Here is a 13811-nt window from a genome sequence, read left to right as displayed (position 1 = left end):
TGGTTTGAGGGATCGCTCGGTTTTAGGCTGTTGGTTCAGCATTGGGCTGGCTGCGGGTTGGCAGCCGCTGTGTGTGAAGCATCCTTGGTGTGGTGTTGTCTTGTTCGAGCATTGCCTCCTCTGAGCCCTGGCATCAAGGTGCGGGGAGCCAGATTTCCCAAAACAAGGCCAATTTTGATGCTACTTCTGTGTCTCCAGCCAGCCCCTCACTTCCATTGGGGTCGCAGGGAAGCCAGGGAACCGTGCAGCCCGGCATGTGGCTGCACAGCACCCAGGCACGCTGCCGTCCCGTGGGGCGAGCCCGGGCCCCTCTCCCCTTGCAGCTACCAGAGGCGCTGTCTCGGTGCTCTCAGCCCTGCGGCCGACCCAGCCCGGGCTCTGCGGGCCCCATCTCCCTCCTGCGAGCAGCAGCAGCCCCTGCCCTCCTTCCCCTTCCTCCCCGCGCCAAGCTGTCCCGGCGCCGGCCCTCAGCGAAGCGGACGGCCGCCAGCGGGCCCAGCCCGGCCGCAGCCCCGGGGGCCGAGCCTGCCGTGAGGGGCGGGCCGGGGCGGGCGCTGCCGGGCGCCGCCGCTGCCGCCGCCGCCCGCGCCATGGCCCCGCTGCCGCCGCCGCTGCTGCTGCTGGTGCCGGCCCTCCTGGCCGCCTCCGCCGGCCGTGCCCCGCCGCGCAGCATCGGTAGGAGCCGGGGGGCGAGCACCGGGAAGCGGGGAGGGCGTGGGGGGCAGGTAGGGGTGCGGGGCAGCCCGGCTGTGGGGACGGCGGGGTGCGGGTGCCAGCCCCGGCTGACCCTCGGCCCGCAGCCGTGGTGGGCGCCGGGCTGGGCGGCTCGGCCGTCGCCTACTTCTCGCAGCAGCAGTTCGGGCCGCAGGTGCAGCTGGATGTGTACGAGCAGGCCGGCGTGGGTGGCCGGCTGGCCACCGTCACCGTCAACAAGCAGCAGTATGAGAGCAGGGGCGCATCCATCCACGCCCTCAGCCTCCACATGCAGGACTTCGTCAAGACCCTGGGTGAGCAGATGCTTCCAGACGTGCCTCAGGGCCGTGGGCACGCCGCGTCCCCTTCGCTGTCCCTGCTCCCCTCTCCTGGCTCCCCTCGGTGGGATTTAGCGCTCACAAAATCCCCTTGCTTTGTCCCATAGCACTGGGGAGGTTCCACGGGATGCCCAAACACATGGGGTTGGACTGGGGTCCCTGGGGCCATACATCCCCTGATGCTCAGCCAGGAGTGTCGTTCTGTCACCTGCTGGCCTGTCTGCGTCCCCGTTTGCTTCTGCCCTTTCCCAGCGGCCCACCGGGGCCCCTCTGCTCCCTTCAGGCCTCAAGCACCGGCGTGAGGTGCCGGGGAAGAGTGCCATATTCAGCGGGGAGCACTTTGTCCTGGAGGAGACCGACTGGTACCTGCTCAACCTCTTCCGGCTCTGGTGGCACTATGGCATCAGCTTCCTGCGCCTGCAGATGTGGGTGGAGGAGGTGATGGAGAAGTTCATGAGGTAGGAGAGCCAAGGGGCTCGGGGGGTGCCGGGGTCTTCCCGGCACCAGAACCTGACCAGGCGCCCTGTGGTGCTGTCCCCTCCAGGATCTACAAGTATCAGGCGCACGGCTACGCATTCTCCAGCCTGGAGGAGCTGCTGCGCTCGCTGGGGGGTGACGCCTTCGTCAACATGACGCAGCGCTCGGTGGCCGAGTCCCTGCTGGAGGTGGGTGTCACGCAGCGCTTTGTGGACGATGTCATCGCGGCTGTCCTGCGCTCCAGCTACGGCCAGTCAGTGCTGGTGCCCGCCTTCGCAGGTGAAGTCCCTTACCCCCCTGTCTGAGGGTTCCTCCTAGGGTCCCCTCCCCAGGCAGGGCTCTGAGGCACCCTCCTCTTCCTCCCCCCAGGAGCCATGTCGCTGGCAGGGGCCCAGGGCAGCACGTGGGCGGTGGAAGGAGGCAACAAGCTGGTGTGCTCAGGTCTGCTGAAGCTGACCAAAGCCAATGTCATCCCTGCCAGGGTGACGGGCATCTCTCTGCACAGCTCGGGTGAGTATGGCCAGGGGGGGCTGCTCCAGCCCCGCGCACCCATGGGTGCTGCTGGCCTTTGGGTGTGGGTCTGTGCCCAGCAGGGTGGGAGGTGGGTGGTGGGTGGTATGGGGATCCCAGGGCATTGAGGGATGTCGTCTGTCTGTCTGATCCATCTGGGAGGCAGGGCCCTGTGCTGCAGACCTCAGCCCTGGGGTCCCTTAGGGCTTTTCTTCGGGCTTGGAGGCTCACATGGACACCGTCCATGTTGCAGGCTTGCCCCCCTGCTCCAGCTCAGCAGGAGGGCTGGAGAGCTCTGGTTTGTGGGGTGGGCGGCCCTGCCCCACTCCTCCTTGCCTGACTAGGCTGAGCTTCTCTAGAAGTTTTCTCCCACAGGGAGAAAAGAAGGTCCAGGGCAATACAGCTTGGGGCACGGGGCTACGCTAACTGTCTGCCATCTCTTTTCAGAAGGGAGAGCCCTGTACCAGGTGCACTACGAGGGCAGCGAAGGCCAGGGCTCGGCTTTCTACGACATGGTGGTGGTGACAACTCCCCTGCACCCCAGCAGGAGCAACTTCATCTTTGAGAACTTCGAGCCGCCTATCGCCAGCTTCCCTAGTGCCTTCCAGCCCTCTGTCACCTCCGTGGTGCACGGCTACCTCAACTCTTCCTACTTCGGCTTCCCCGACCCCAAGCTCTTCCCCTTCGCCAGCATCCTCACCACCGACACCCCCGACCTATTCTTCAACGCCATGGACAACATCTGTCCTGTCAACATCTCGGCAGCTTTCCGTCGCAAGCAGCCCCAGGAGGCTGCGGTGTGGCGAGTCCTGTCCCAGCAGCCACTGGACAAGCAGCAGCTGAAGACCCTCTTCAGGTCCTACTACTCGGTACAGGTGATGGAGTGGCAGTCATACCCCCGCTACGACTCCACCAAGTCCCTCCCGCCCATCATGCTCCACGACAACCTCTTCTACCTCAGCGGCGTGGAGTGGGTGGCCAGCTCCATGGAGATGATAGCCGTGGCGGCCAAAAACGTGGCCCTCCTGGCTTACAACCGCTGGTATCAGGACCTGGAGAAAATTGACCAGAAGGACTTGATGCACAAGGTGAAGACTGAGCTGTGACACGCAGGGGTGGCGGTGCGGTAGCCAGGGGAGTATTTATTGCCTTGGGAACAGCACGGGGTTTGGGGCAGGGGGTGAGGGACGGGCTGTGTCCCAGATGACTTGAACAAGCTTTGCCTTCAGGAATACGGCCCCTGCCCTGTGCTGCTGCCTGTCTGTGCCACATGCCTGAGGTTTCCCCATTCCCCTCCCTGCTCTGTACTGGAAGGAACCTGTGGGTTTTCTGTCAGAAAGGGTCACAGCTCTTGTTGCTGTGGGAGGGATCTCAGGGGGCTTCAGAGGCCAAGGCTGTGGGGTGAGCAGCAGGGGTGGCTGGCCTGGCCAGGAGCAGAGCCCTGCCCTCCTGCCGGCAGTGCACGGAGCGGCTCAGACAGGGGTCAGTGATGAGCTTTATTGAGGATCTCAAAAGCTGCCCCAGCCTCTCCAGCCAAGCCCCCAGTTTGTGCACGGGGTGAGCACCCACTCCGCAGCCTGGGGCTGGGGGTGGTGGGTGAGGACCCTCCTCCTTGGCCCTTCCCTGGAGGTTAGAGGGCTCGCGGTGAGGCTGGAGGCAGGGCTGCATGGCTGGGTTGCTTGCAGGGGCTGCCCCAGCACTGGGTGTCCCCAGAGTGGCTGCTTGGGCTGAGGCTGACGGAGCCCACAAGGGGATTTCAGGGAGCCCTTGGAGCTATGTGGCTGCAGTCTCCTTGCGCAGACACATTCCTTGCCCTGGCGATGCTCAGGAAGCAAGAGCAAGCTGGTTAGATGCCCGTGAAGGGCTGTTAGGGTTAGCTCTGCAGGCTCAGAAGATGCAGGTGCAGCCCACGGCGATGGTCTCCATGACCGTCTGGTACTTCTTGTGACACTTCTTCCTCCCAGAGGGCTTGTGCCCCACCTCGCCCGGCACCTGGCAGAGCAGCCGGCGGACGGGCAGCCGGCTGTAGATGGGGATGCTGGCCATGGTGCGGTCCTCCTGCATCGTGAAGGGGTTGATGCAGCCGGTGCAGAGGCACCGGGCCTCGGGGATGTCTGCTGGGATCCGTGTTGCGTCGTGGTTTATGCTGGAGGAGAAGAGAATCAAGAGGAGGCGGGGGAGACGGTGAGCCTGGCAGGTGAGATGGGGACGGGCAGGGCAGTGCCACCGCGGGGTGACACAGGGAGCTGCAGCTGGGGTGGCTCCGTGCTGCTGCAGCCACGGTCACCGCCGTGCCTGCCAGCGTGGGGCCAGCACACGTGGCCCTGCTCACAGACCCCGGCCCTGAGGACCGTGCCCCACGCTCACCTGTAGGCCCAGGGGGACAGGCTCCTCCGGTTAGACCTCCAGAGCCGCAGGTTGACCTGGCACTTGGTGTCGCCTGGCTCAGAGCTGTTCCTCAGCTGGCGCACCATGTCCTGGATGCTGCGCTCGTAGTCCTCCATGGGGGTGTAGGGGTCGTCTGGGGTCCAGGCCAGGGCAGGGGCAGCTGTGGGAGGCCGCGCCAGGCCTCTTCTCCTCCCCTTGGCTGCCTTGCTTTGGTCTTTGGCTTCTGGCACCAGGACCATGGCAAATGTGAAGATGCAGAGGAGAAGCTGAGGACAAAGGAGGATGGTGCATGACTGCCCAGGCCTGCAGAAGGGGTCACCAGGCGATGTCAGGGCCGCATCCACTTCGGGGTGGCATGTGCACCATGGGGTGGTGAGCACATTGTCGTGGTGAGCCCGTAGCCCAAGCGCCAGGTGGTGCTTGTGGCTGCACAACCCCTTGCCTAGGGAAATGCTGGCAATTTGCATCACCCAGAGTGCCCCCGCACCTGCCCATGCTGCCCTGAGCTGTGCCCCCAGGGGGCTGCGTGCTGGGAGGGACGCATGCGCACCCAGCTTGGGGTGTACCTGGGGCTCCTCTGGTTTAAAAGGAGCTTTAGAGATGAGACAGGCAAGAATGGGATCTTTATCCAAACCTTCCTCTCTCTCCCTCTGTGCTCCGAGGACGGAGAGAGAAAGAAAGATGCTTTTTCCTTTCCTTCTCCCTCAGGCCTCATGGGGCCGAGCTCCCGTGTGCTGACAGCCGGCAGGCTGCCCAGTAGCAAACAAAGTTGCTTTCTGTAGTCCTGCTCCCTGCTATTCACGTTGCTGCAGCTGGCCAGAGACAGCCCCACACCCTGCCCGCGGGTCCTGCTCGTGGGCAGCTACCGCGACACTCGTCCCATGCGGGGACCCGGGGCAGAAAGCTCTCAGACCCGGGCTGTTCTCTCCCTCCTGTGCTGTGCTGTCCCCTCGGACCATCCTGAATATGCTCTCCAAGGTTGCTTTGTCCTTGTTGCACCAGGCATGGGAGCGATCGGCCCCGCAGGCCAACGTGTGCATCTCCAAAGCAAACAAACCCAGGTAGCCGTCCGCAAACAAGCGTGTCACTTACTCTATTACAGAAGACAAATGAGCAGTGAGCCCCGAGCCACGGCACAGTCACCTACCAGGTTTGGAGCCCGTTCCATCGCAGCAGAGGGATGTCTGCCTGCAGTGAGGCTGGCCCAGACTCACCAGGAGCTAAATAGGGAAAGCCTCAGCCCCCTGCGCTTCCCCAGAGGTGTGTCTGGCGCATCCCAGAGGTGCCAGCGAGCCTCAGGGCCGGGGGCCAGCGTGGTCTGGGATTCGGCCACTGCCTCCTCCCCGGGCACTGGCTCCACCAGTGGCTCCAGCTACGGCCCCGAGGGACTCACTGGGCAAAACCTGCCCAGGGAGGGGTTTGTGGCTCTGCTGGGGGTGACAGCGCGGTGACAGGAGCCACCCTGGCTCAGACCCATCAAGCGACGTGATGGCGCCCCAGCACCCCTGGTGTTTCTGCCCCAAGCCCATCCTGACCCTGCTGCTGCTCCCAGCCCCTGGCAGTGCGGGCACACCGGCTGAGCTGGCAGCTGGCCCTGGGGCTGTGCCCCGGGGCTGCAGGCTGGGGGTGCTCCCGGGGGTGTCGCTGGGGGTGCTGCCCCTTCCCCATGCCGTGCCATGCCACTCCGGCTGCCCGAGGCCAGGCACTGGGGCGCAGAGCGCTGCGGAGGGGGAAACTGAGGCACGGGGAGGGAGGGGGGCGCAGCCACGGCCTGGCCCAGGGACAGGGCTGGGGGCAGCGGGGGTCCCTCGCGGGTGGGGGGCCCGGAGCAGTCCCTGTCCTTGTCCCTGCAGCCGGGGGGATGCTGTGCCACACGGTGGTGCTGTCCTCCACCCAACCGCGCCGCCACCCGCCGCCCTCCAGCCTCCCTCCTCCAGCCTCCGGCCCTCCCCTGCCCAGAGCCCAGCAGGGCTGGAAGCGGAGGTGCCTCGAGCTGCTCCCCAGGCTCACGGAGCGCAGGTTGTCCCCTGCTCCTCTGGAGGGGCCTTTTAGGAGTCGAAATCTGCGGCCCCAAAAGCTGGGAGGGCCACTGGAGGAATGCACCCACCTGGCGCATGCGCCCCCCTCTCGGGCTGCGAGGCCTTTGTGCTTTGTAGGGTGTGGGGAAATTTCCTCCTCCTTTTCCCAGTGCAGGACCTGGGCCTCTAGACAGAGATAATAAACCACAGAAAATGGGGTAAACCTCACTGCCCCCCCACTTGCTGCTGCATCTCCCCTCCCTTGAGCCCCCAGCAGCCTGGGGATGGCGCAGGGAATGTGGTCCCGCTGCCCTGCATGCAGGGGAGCCCCAGCCCACGTTAACACTCCAAGGGCGTTTGCCACCACAGGGCTTTGGGGGCAATGCCATCCTCTCTGGCAAGGCCTGAAGCTGTGCGGTGTGTGCACCTTGTCCCTTCCCAGGACAGGACAGGACAGGATGGGACAGGACAGGACAGGACAGGCAGAGCCCCAGGCCATGCCCGGGCTGTGGGGCCAGGCGCCTGGAGGGTGCTGGGCTGTGCGCGTGTGCCGCAGCCGCCTGCGTTGTGTCAGCGCTCGGAAATGCTGTTTACACATGAGAGAGGCTCAGAGGCATCCGCGCTGGGAGCCAATTACCCAGTTTTGATCTTTTTTGGTGAAAAGGAAACCAGGGCTTTTCAGACATGGCCAAATTTGATAAGCTGAGGGAGGCGGCTTTTCCCCACCGGCCTCGCAAAAGGGAAGGGGCTGGGGTGCGCGGCACCTGGGGGGGGCCAGCCCCAGCCTCCCAGTCTTAGGGTGGGCCCTGCGTGCCCAGCTCCAGCCATGGCACTGCCCTGCCAAGCTGGGTGCTTGGGGATCAGCCCCAAAGTGTGGTGGGAAGGTGAGGGAGCAGGTAGCCAGGAAGGGCTGGAGCCCCCCAGGGGGAGATGGATGTGCTTTTGGGTGCTTGTGTACGTGCCCATCCCTGCGAACTCCCCCACCGCGTCCCCACCTTCCCCACTGCTGTGGGAACCTTGATGGAAGACGGAGCCTGAAGAGTGGCAGCTGGCACCCAAATGGGGTAGGCCAGGTCTGCCAGCCCTAGAGAAACCGGGATACACAACTCCCAGGCGATCCATCACAAAATCCACTGTCATGGCCTCAAGCTCCCGGGTAGAGGCTGGGTGTTAGACAGGTTTGGAGCAAAAATAGCAGAGCTCATGCCTGCTTGTGCGATGCAGGTGTCGGGGGGGGGAGCACACCCGCTGGGGAGCATGGGCCATAGCACGTGGCAGGGAGTTGCTGGTGTTGGTTGGGGGGGTCAGGCTGCCATTCCCATGCTGGCAGCAAGCAGCTTTTTGCCTGCAGGAGGGCTCTTGCTGGGGTGGGAGCCATGGACATGGGGTCTGCGCTTCCCCAACCCCCAGCAGCCTCAGCACGGAGCAGCTGTATGGGACATGGCCTTTCCCCAGCATTGAGGCTGCTCCCTACAAAAGCTGAACCGGGATCCTCGGCCAGATTTGTGAGCCCCGAGCGGGGCAGCACCAGCCTCAGCACCCGTGTGTACGCCCATCTGCGGCTGCATCTCACGGAGCCACGCCGTCTCCTATCGCCGCATAAGCAACATTTTCCACTCATCAGAGGCGAGCGAGACGGCCTGGCCAGAGCCAGCCCCATGCCACTGCGTGGGAGGAGAGCTGGGGCTGGGCACAGCAAAGTGGGGACAGCGTGGGGCCCTCCACATCCCCACACCCCTGGGCAGGTAGCATTTGCCCGGCCAGCCGGCCCCGTGGCACGGTGCTCACAACCATATTTGCACAAACGCTGCTCAGCGCACCAGCGGCTCCGTCTCGCCTGGGCCAGAAAGGCTTATTTTAAGCTCGCTGGAAAAAGAACATTGTTTGGTGGGAATTAGAAGTACCCTTTCTCAAAAAAGGGAAGAACAAAACGTGCTTCATTCTGCCCACTCCTCCAGTTGCATAAACACGGAGACGTGTCCCGGCTGAAGAGGGTGGCCGGGAATGTGCTGCTGGCATCGACAAGGGTCAGTGCCCCACCCCGGGCATCCATCAGCAGGACAGGAACTCATTCCCTCCCATGCCCTGTGACAGCAGTAACATCCCTAGAGTCCCCACCCTGGGGTTTTCCCACGGGGTGGCCGAGTGGGCAGGCAGGCGGCACAGGGCATCGCCCCAGCACGGGTGCCACGTGCAGGAAGGGCGACCACAGCAGCCGTGCAAGGGGACGAGCTGTCGGCAGCCCGGGGCCTCGCTGAGCCTGGGCTCTGCGTCAAAGGCTAATATTATTTATACAGCCCTAATCCGGTCGTGTCAGCAGCCTGTCCGCCTCCTCGGGCTTGGGGCCGTCTGTAAATCGAACCCCATGGATAATGCACAGCGGAGAACAGCTGGGATTTGGAGTCGGGAAGCAGAGCTGTCCCCCCCTTGGGGACGCCCGCAGCACCCAACCCGCACACCCGGGGGCCGGAGGCATTGAGAGGCAGCTGCCGGCAGTGCCGTGCTGGCGGGAGGGAGCGCGTCCGGCACATCCTGCCACAGCCCCGCCGGCGCATCCATCAGCCCTCCAGCGTTTACAGCACGTCGCCCGTTACACGATCCAGACGCACAGGTTCCTGCTGCCCCACTCCTCTCCTGCCTTTTGTTTTCTTTTTCTTTCTGCTCTTGGAGACAGAGCACCTGATGGAAAAAGCCTGCGTGCGCTCTTGTTCCTAGAAACAACCCGCTTCCTTCCACTGCTGCCCTGGGGTGCCTCAGGGGGAGGACAGCAGGGGCAGGGCAGGCACCAACTCTTGTCCCAGCAGAAGTCTGCTTGGTGGCTCTGCCCCAGGTCCCCGTAGGACTGACAGAGCAGCCCCAAGGCTCTTCTCCAGGCAGGGAGGCTTCAGGGATGTCTGAAGCACCACCCAGGAATGGGTCCCATCAGCCTGCCAAGCCTGAAGGGCATCCGTTCCCAGCCCCCGCTCTGCCTGTGTCCTGCTGCTCCCTGGGGAGCTGTGCCAGGAGCTGCACCTCTAGCGAGCCCCAGCCCTGCAGAGATGTTCCTCATGGGCCTGTGTGGCTCAGGAGGGCTCAAAGGAGCCGTCGGATGGAAAGGCCCTGCCTGGGGTCTTATGCGTCATGGGCACCCAAATGCCTGCAGCTGTACCCGGTCCTGCTGCAAAGCATTGCCTTGTCACACGAGCAGCCTGGAAAGGGGTCTTTACGCTCCCCTTGATTTGCCCTCCCTCCTTCCCCGGCCCTTTGGGTTCCTCATTTCCATCCCTAGTGGCTGCACCCCACTGCCCATCCGCTGCACGAGAGGACCATGCGGGCTATCCAAATAATCCAGCTTTTCCCCCACAGCCAAAGCCAACGAATGCAATGACCAAACACTGCCCATAGGGCACTTTGTTGGGGTGTCTGCATTTTGTGCCAGGCTCCCAAGGTGAGACCCAGTCCTGCCGGGATGCCCCCTGCATCCCCACAGAGCAGCCCGGAGCCATCCCTGCTGCAAGGACACAGGGCTGGAGTGAGCCCAAGGATGTGTTTCCAGGGCAGCGATGTCCTCGGGTCTGCAAGGAGAAAGCATCCTTATTTTTAGGGCTTTGGTGGCTTTTGCTTTGAGGGCAGGCATCCAAGTTCCCAGTTTCCCAGGGCAGGACATAGGTAAATGGAAAGTTCAGCAGTGGCACTGACGTCTGCCTCTGTGGTCATGCCCCAGCCAAGCCTCTCCTCCCCGCAGACCTGGGGACAGGGCCACGCACACGCAGGGACTTGGAGCTCGCGGGGAGCTGTCACCAGCTGGGGACCCAGGCAGCTCCTGCTGCCCATCCTGTGCTCACAGGTATTGCTGTTTTAGCCACTCCTGGAGGGCTGGGATCTGCAGAGCAGCTCAGGAAGGTCCTGAAAGTCACCTCCAGAGCTGCTCCAGCCCAGGCTCGCCCGTGAGCCACGCCGTGCTGCCCGTGTGGCTGACACAGCACGGGCAGCGGGGCCGCCAGCTCCTGCCTGCAGTGATATATGGGCTGCGAAACACCAGCAGCCCCCTGCAATGTCAGCTAGCAGATTAAAAGGCTGTAAATTAGCGTGGTTGGGTATTAGTGGGGCTGGCTGGGGAGGGAGGTCTGCTGGCACTCCCCAGTCTCTTGGGAGGGTTGGAGCCAGCACACGCAGCCCACCAGCCTCGCCCCCAGGGGGCTGCTCTGCACCACTGCCCATGGCACCCCCAGGGTACCCAGCACCTCCGAGCCCCAGGGCTGCTCCCTGTGGGGCCGTGCTGGGGACCCGAGGGTCTGTCCCCTTGCCAAGCAGAGGCTGGGGTGGGAACGGGGCTGCCCGGGACCACCCAGCCCTTCGTGCCCAGCCAAGTGGGGCAGGGAGTGGGAAAAAATGGCTTTGGTGGAGATACTGAAACCGAATGTGCTGCGGGGAGAGCTCGCTGGGCAGCATCTTAGCGAAGGAGTAACGAAAACAAACCCGCGCCGAGGAATCCTGCTTTGCCCCAAATGTTTTTCTTATGGAGTTGTAATAAGACAAGAGTTGTAAAGATAGTAACCTCCTAAACATTACCTTATTAAGGCTTCTTAGAAACCACAGGGCATGACCCTTCTGGGTCATGGAACAAGAGAGCAGCATCCAGCGAACAAACAGAGGCTAACGTTACATTTTTCACTTCATTTAGGAAACCAGGTTTCTAATTATAGGGTTTGTTTAATGGCAGCATTTATTTGTGCTTTGCTTGCAGCCAGCCCACCAAGAGCAGGGGCTGCATGTCTGTGCGACGGGGCGAGGGACCGGGGGGCAGCAAGCTCCAGGGCTGCTCCCGGTGCCGTGGGTGCTCAGCACAGCCAGGTGCTGGCCTGCCATCACCGTGGTCCTGCTGGCCCATGGCGCTGCTTCTCCTCCTCAGCACCAGCCCTGCAGCCACCTCTCAGACCACCCGTCCCCACTGCTGGTGTAACCTCTCCGCATTGGTTCTGCTCCCCCTGTCCCTTGCTCGCTGCTCAGGCGCTGTCCCCAGACCTGTGGGCGCAGCTCCGTGCCTCACACAGCCTGGCACATGCTGCCTCTGCTCCTCACATCATCAGCTTCTCCGTGACTTCCCCAAGCTCTGTCCTTCTGGAGGGGCAGGGGACACCAAATGCTGGCATACTGTCTCTGGGCAAAACCTGGTGTGATGGCTCAGCAGCCTCGGTGCTGTGCCCACATCACAGACGATGGGGACGGGAGGACCGATCGTGGCTGCTCTCCCCCTGCACACCACGGCAGCGGGGAATTCCTGGCCCCTCTGGGGCTGTGTCAGTGGAATTCCTCTCCACCAGACACAGCCTGCAGGCTGGCCCCTGCGGGATCAGGCATTGTGTGTCCCTTCCCAGGCCCCTCCAGTTCACACTGGGTGCGTGCAGCAGCCGTATGCCTTGGCACGGCTGGTGGCTGAGCACTGTCCTGTGAGCTGCCAGGGTCTCTCAAGGCCCGAGACCTCAGAGCCCGGCCCTTTGCTTCCTCCTAGGAGTGTCTCCAGCTGGGAAAACATGAAGGAGAGGCCCTTGATTCCTCCCGCCTTGGGCTTCGATTAGCACTTGGTTGCTGCTGGCTGCAACGGACCACACCGCCTGCTTCCCCGCTCCAGAGCCATGCTCTGCTGCTGAGGAGGAGCCCGTCACAGCCCCACAAGCTGAAGCATCACTTGGGGGGGGGACTTGGAACCAGTCAGGACATCATTACCAAAAGCAGGGGTGCCCCCCTTCCCGGCCGTGCCCCCCACGCTGGCTGTGCCCTGAGCTGATGGCCGGCGCGGGAGGATGAGGGCGCGTCGGTGCGGCGCGTTTCCCTCCGAGCTGCCAGCTGGCTGCTGGTTACAGCTGTCCTCAGCGTGGGGCAGCTGCCATACATGGGCTCGTGCTTCGGGACGGGACGGGGCCAGCAACACCCCACGGCGATGGAGCACCCACGCTAAACCCTGAGGAGAGGCACCGCGGGCACCTGGCTCCCACCCCAGGATTTGGGGTTCCACAGCCACTGCTGTCCCTGCACATACGGCAGCCCTACGGCTGCCCCAGCACCATTTTCCCAGGCCAGATGGAGCTTCTCAAAGTAATGGGAACCACAAGCCAGGCCAGGGAGCATCTCCGCTTCCTTCCCCCACAGCCCTGCTGGCGGGACAGCCGCCAGCATCGCCCCGTGCCCGGCCCCGCTGCCAGCCTGGCCCCCCGCGCCCCATGGGCAGGGGCAGGATGGGCAGGGGGCTGGGGGGAAGCCTGTTCTTCCCCAAAACTTTCTCCGAGTGAGTTCCCGTCTGTTCCCAGGCACAGAGCTGGCAGCAGGCGCAGCGCTCGCATCTCCTCCCCCCACGCCCCGCCACCCCTCCTTCCCTCGCTCCCGCTCTCCCCCTCTCTCTTGCTCTCCCTCTCGGACTTAATGACTTCCACATGGGCCTCTGGCATCCTGAGCCAAGCCTCCCAGCATTGTCTGAAATCTCCAAATTTAGAAGAAATATGAAAATTGTCAAGCAGCCCTTCCTTAGGGGGTAAAACCAACACTCAGCTGAGCGGCCGCAGGTCAAGGCGGCGGCGCCACGTGAGGCACCTCAGCCAATGGGTCCCCTCGGCGCCCCTGACAGATGTGGCCGTCGGCAGCCTGGCCTCCTTCTTCAGCTCATATAAGGTAAAAAGAAAAAGGTTTTCCAGCTTCCGAGCCGCATGGAAGGAGTTTTCGCTGAGGGCTCCCATGCCAGCTGCTTAAAAAACCCCAGCTGGCAGCACAGGGGTCCCAGTGGTGGGTTATAATGTGACGGCAGAAGGAGGTGGCCGCAGCCATGTCCCCACGGCGCTGGCAGGTGTGGGGTGGCAGGTAGGTGCCCGCGGGGGCTCCGGGATGGGGCTGGGGTGGGCAGGGGCAGCGGGCAGGAGGCAGGGGATGGCACGGCTCCTCCAGCATCCCCTCTGCAAAGCATGGGACCCTCATTCCTCTGGTGGGGTGTCTCCGGGGCCATGGGCAGGGTGCCCCCACCCCGTGTGTGTGCACACACAGGACTGCAAACCCAGAGCTGTGCCTGAGAAGGGGAGGGAGGTGAATGGAGCACGGCCACGGGAAATTCACCGTGCTCGGTGGTGGTGAGGAGTGGCTGGAGCTGCATCGGTGCCGCAGGGTCCTCAGCAAAGGGGTGCCCAAAGTCAGCCCCATGCCAGCGCTGGGAAGGGGTGCACGGTGGGGCGGAGGGCTCTCCCGGCCGTCTGGAGGCTGAGCTGGAGAAGAAATGCTTTTTGATCTAGGAACATCTGGGATGGAAAAAACTGGAAGTCAGTGGTGAGCCCAGGCAGGGCCGGCTCCGATGAGGAAAGCGGTCCCAGGCCACTCGCCCTGCTGCGCTGCCCAGTGCTGGGGGGAGAGGGCTGCAGGTGCAGAC

At 63.6% G+C, this 13811-nt stretch overlaps 2 protein-coding genes across 4 annotated transcripts; one reads left to right on the top strand and one right to left on the bottom strand.

Moving 5' to 3' along the window:
* The first annotated feature begins 524 nt into the window (after positions 1-524).
* On the top strand, positions 525-3255 carry PCYOX1L (prenylcysteine oxidase 1 like). Of its 2 annotated transcripts, none has more exons than XM_080554821.1 (6): positions 525-675; positions 801-1007; positions 1315-1489; positions 1576-1787; positions 1878-2018; positions 2466-3255. In XM_080554821.1, the coding sequence occupies exons 1-6, from the start codon at positions 591-593 to the stop codon at positions 3122-3124; spliced, it is 1479 nt and encodes a 492-aa protein (XP_080410947.1). In that variant the 5' UTR covers positions 525-590; the 3' UTR covers positions 3125-3255. The 2 variants fall into 2 exon arrangements, with proteins under 2 accessions (XP_080410947.1, XP_080410948.1); XM_080554822.1 differs by having other exon boundaries at positions 546-675; positions 869-1007.
* A 131-nt stretch (positions 3256-3386) lies between these two features.
* On the bottom strand, positions 3387-13254 carry IL17B (interleukin 17B). Of its 2 annotated transcripts, XM_080554829.1 has the most exons (3): positions 5554-13254; positions 4386-4672; positions 3387-4164 (listed from the first exon to the last, which is right to left on the bottom strand). In XM_080554829.1, the coding sequence occupies exons 1-3, from the start codon at positions 5572-5574 to the stop codon at positions 3906-3908; spliced, it is 567 nt and encodes a 188-aa protein (XP_080410955.1). In that variant the 5' UTR covers positions 5575-13254; the 3' UTR covers positions 3387-3905. The 2 variants fall into 2 exon arrangements, with proteins under 2 accessions (XP_080410955.1, XP_080410954.1); XM_080554828.1 differs by having other exon boundaries at positions 4386-13254.
* Between the last annotated feature and the right edge of the window lie 557 nt (positions 13255-13811).

Source organism: Anser brachyrhynchus (assembly GCF_964034855.1).
Source record: "Anser brachyrhynchus genome assembly, chromosome: 14".
Classification (NCBI taxonomy): Eukaryota; Metazoa; Chordata; class Aves; order Anseriformes; family Anatidae; genus Anser; species Anser brachyrhynchus.
This window is presented reverse-complemented; position numbering and strand designations above follow the sequence as displayed.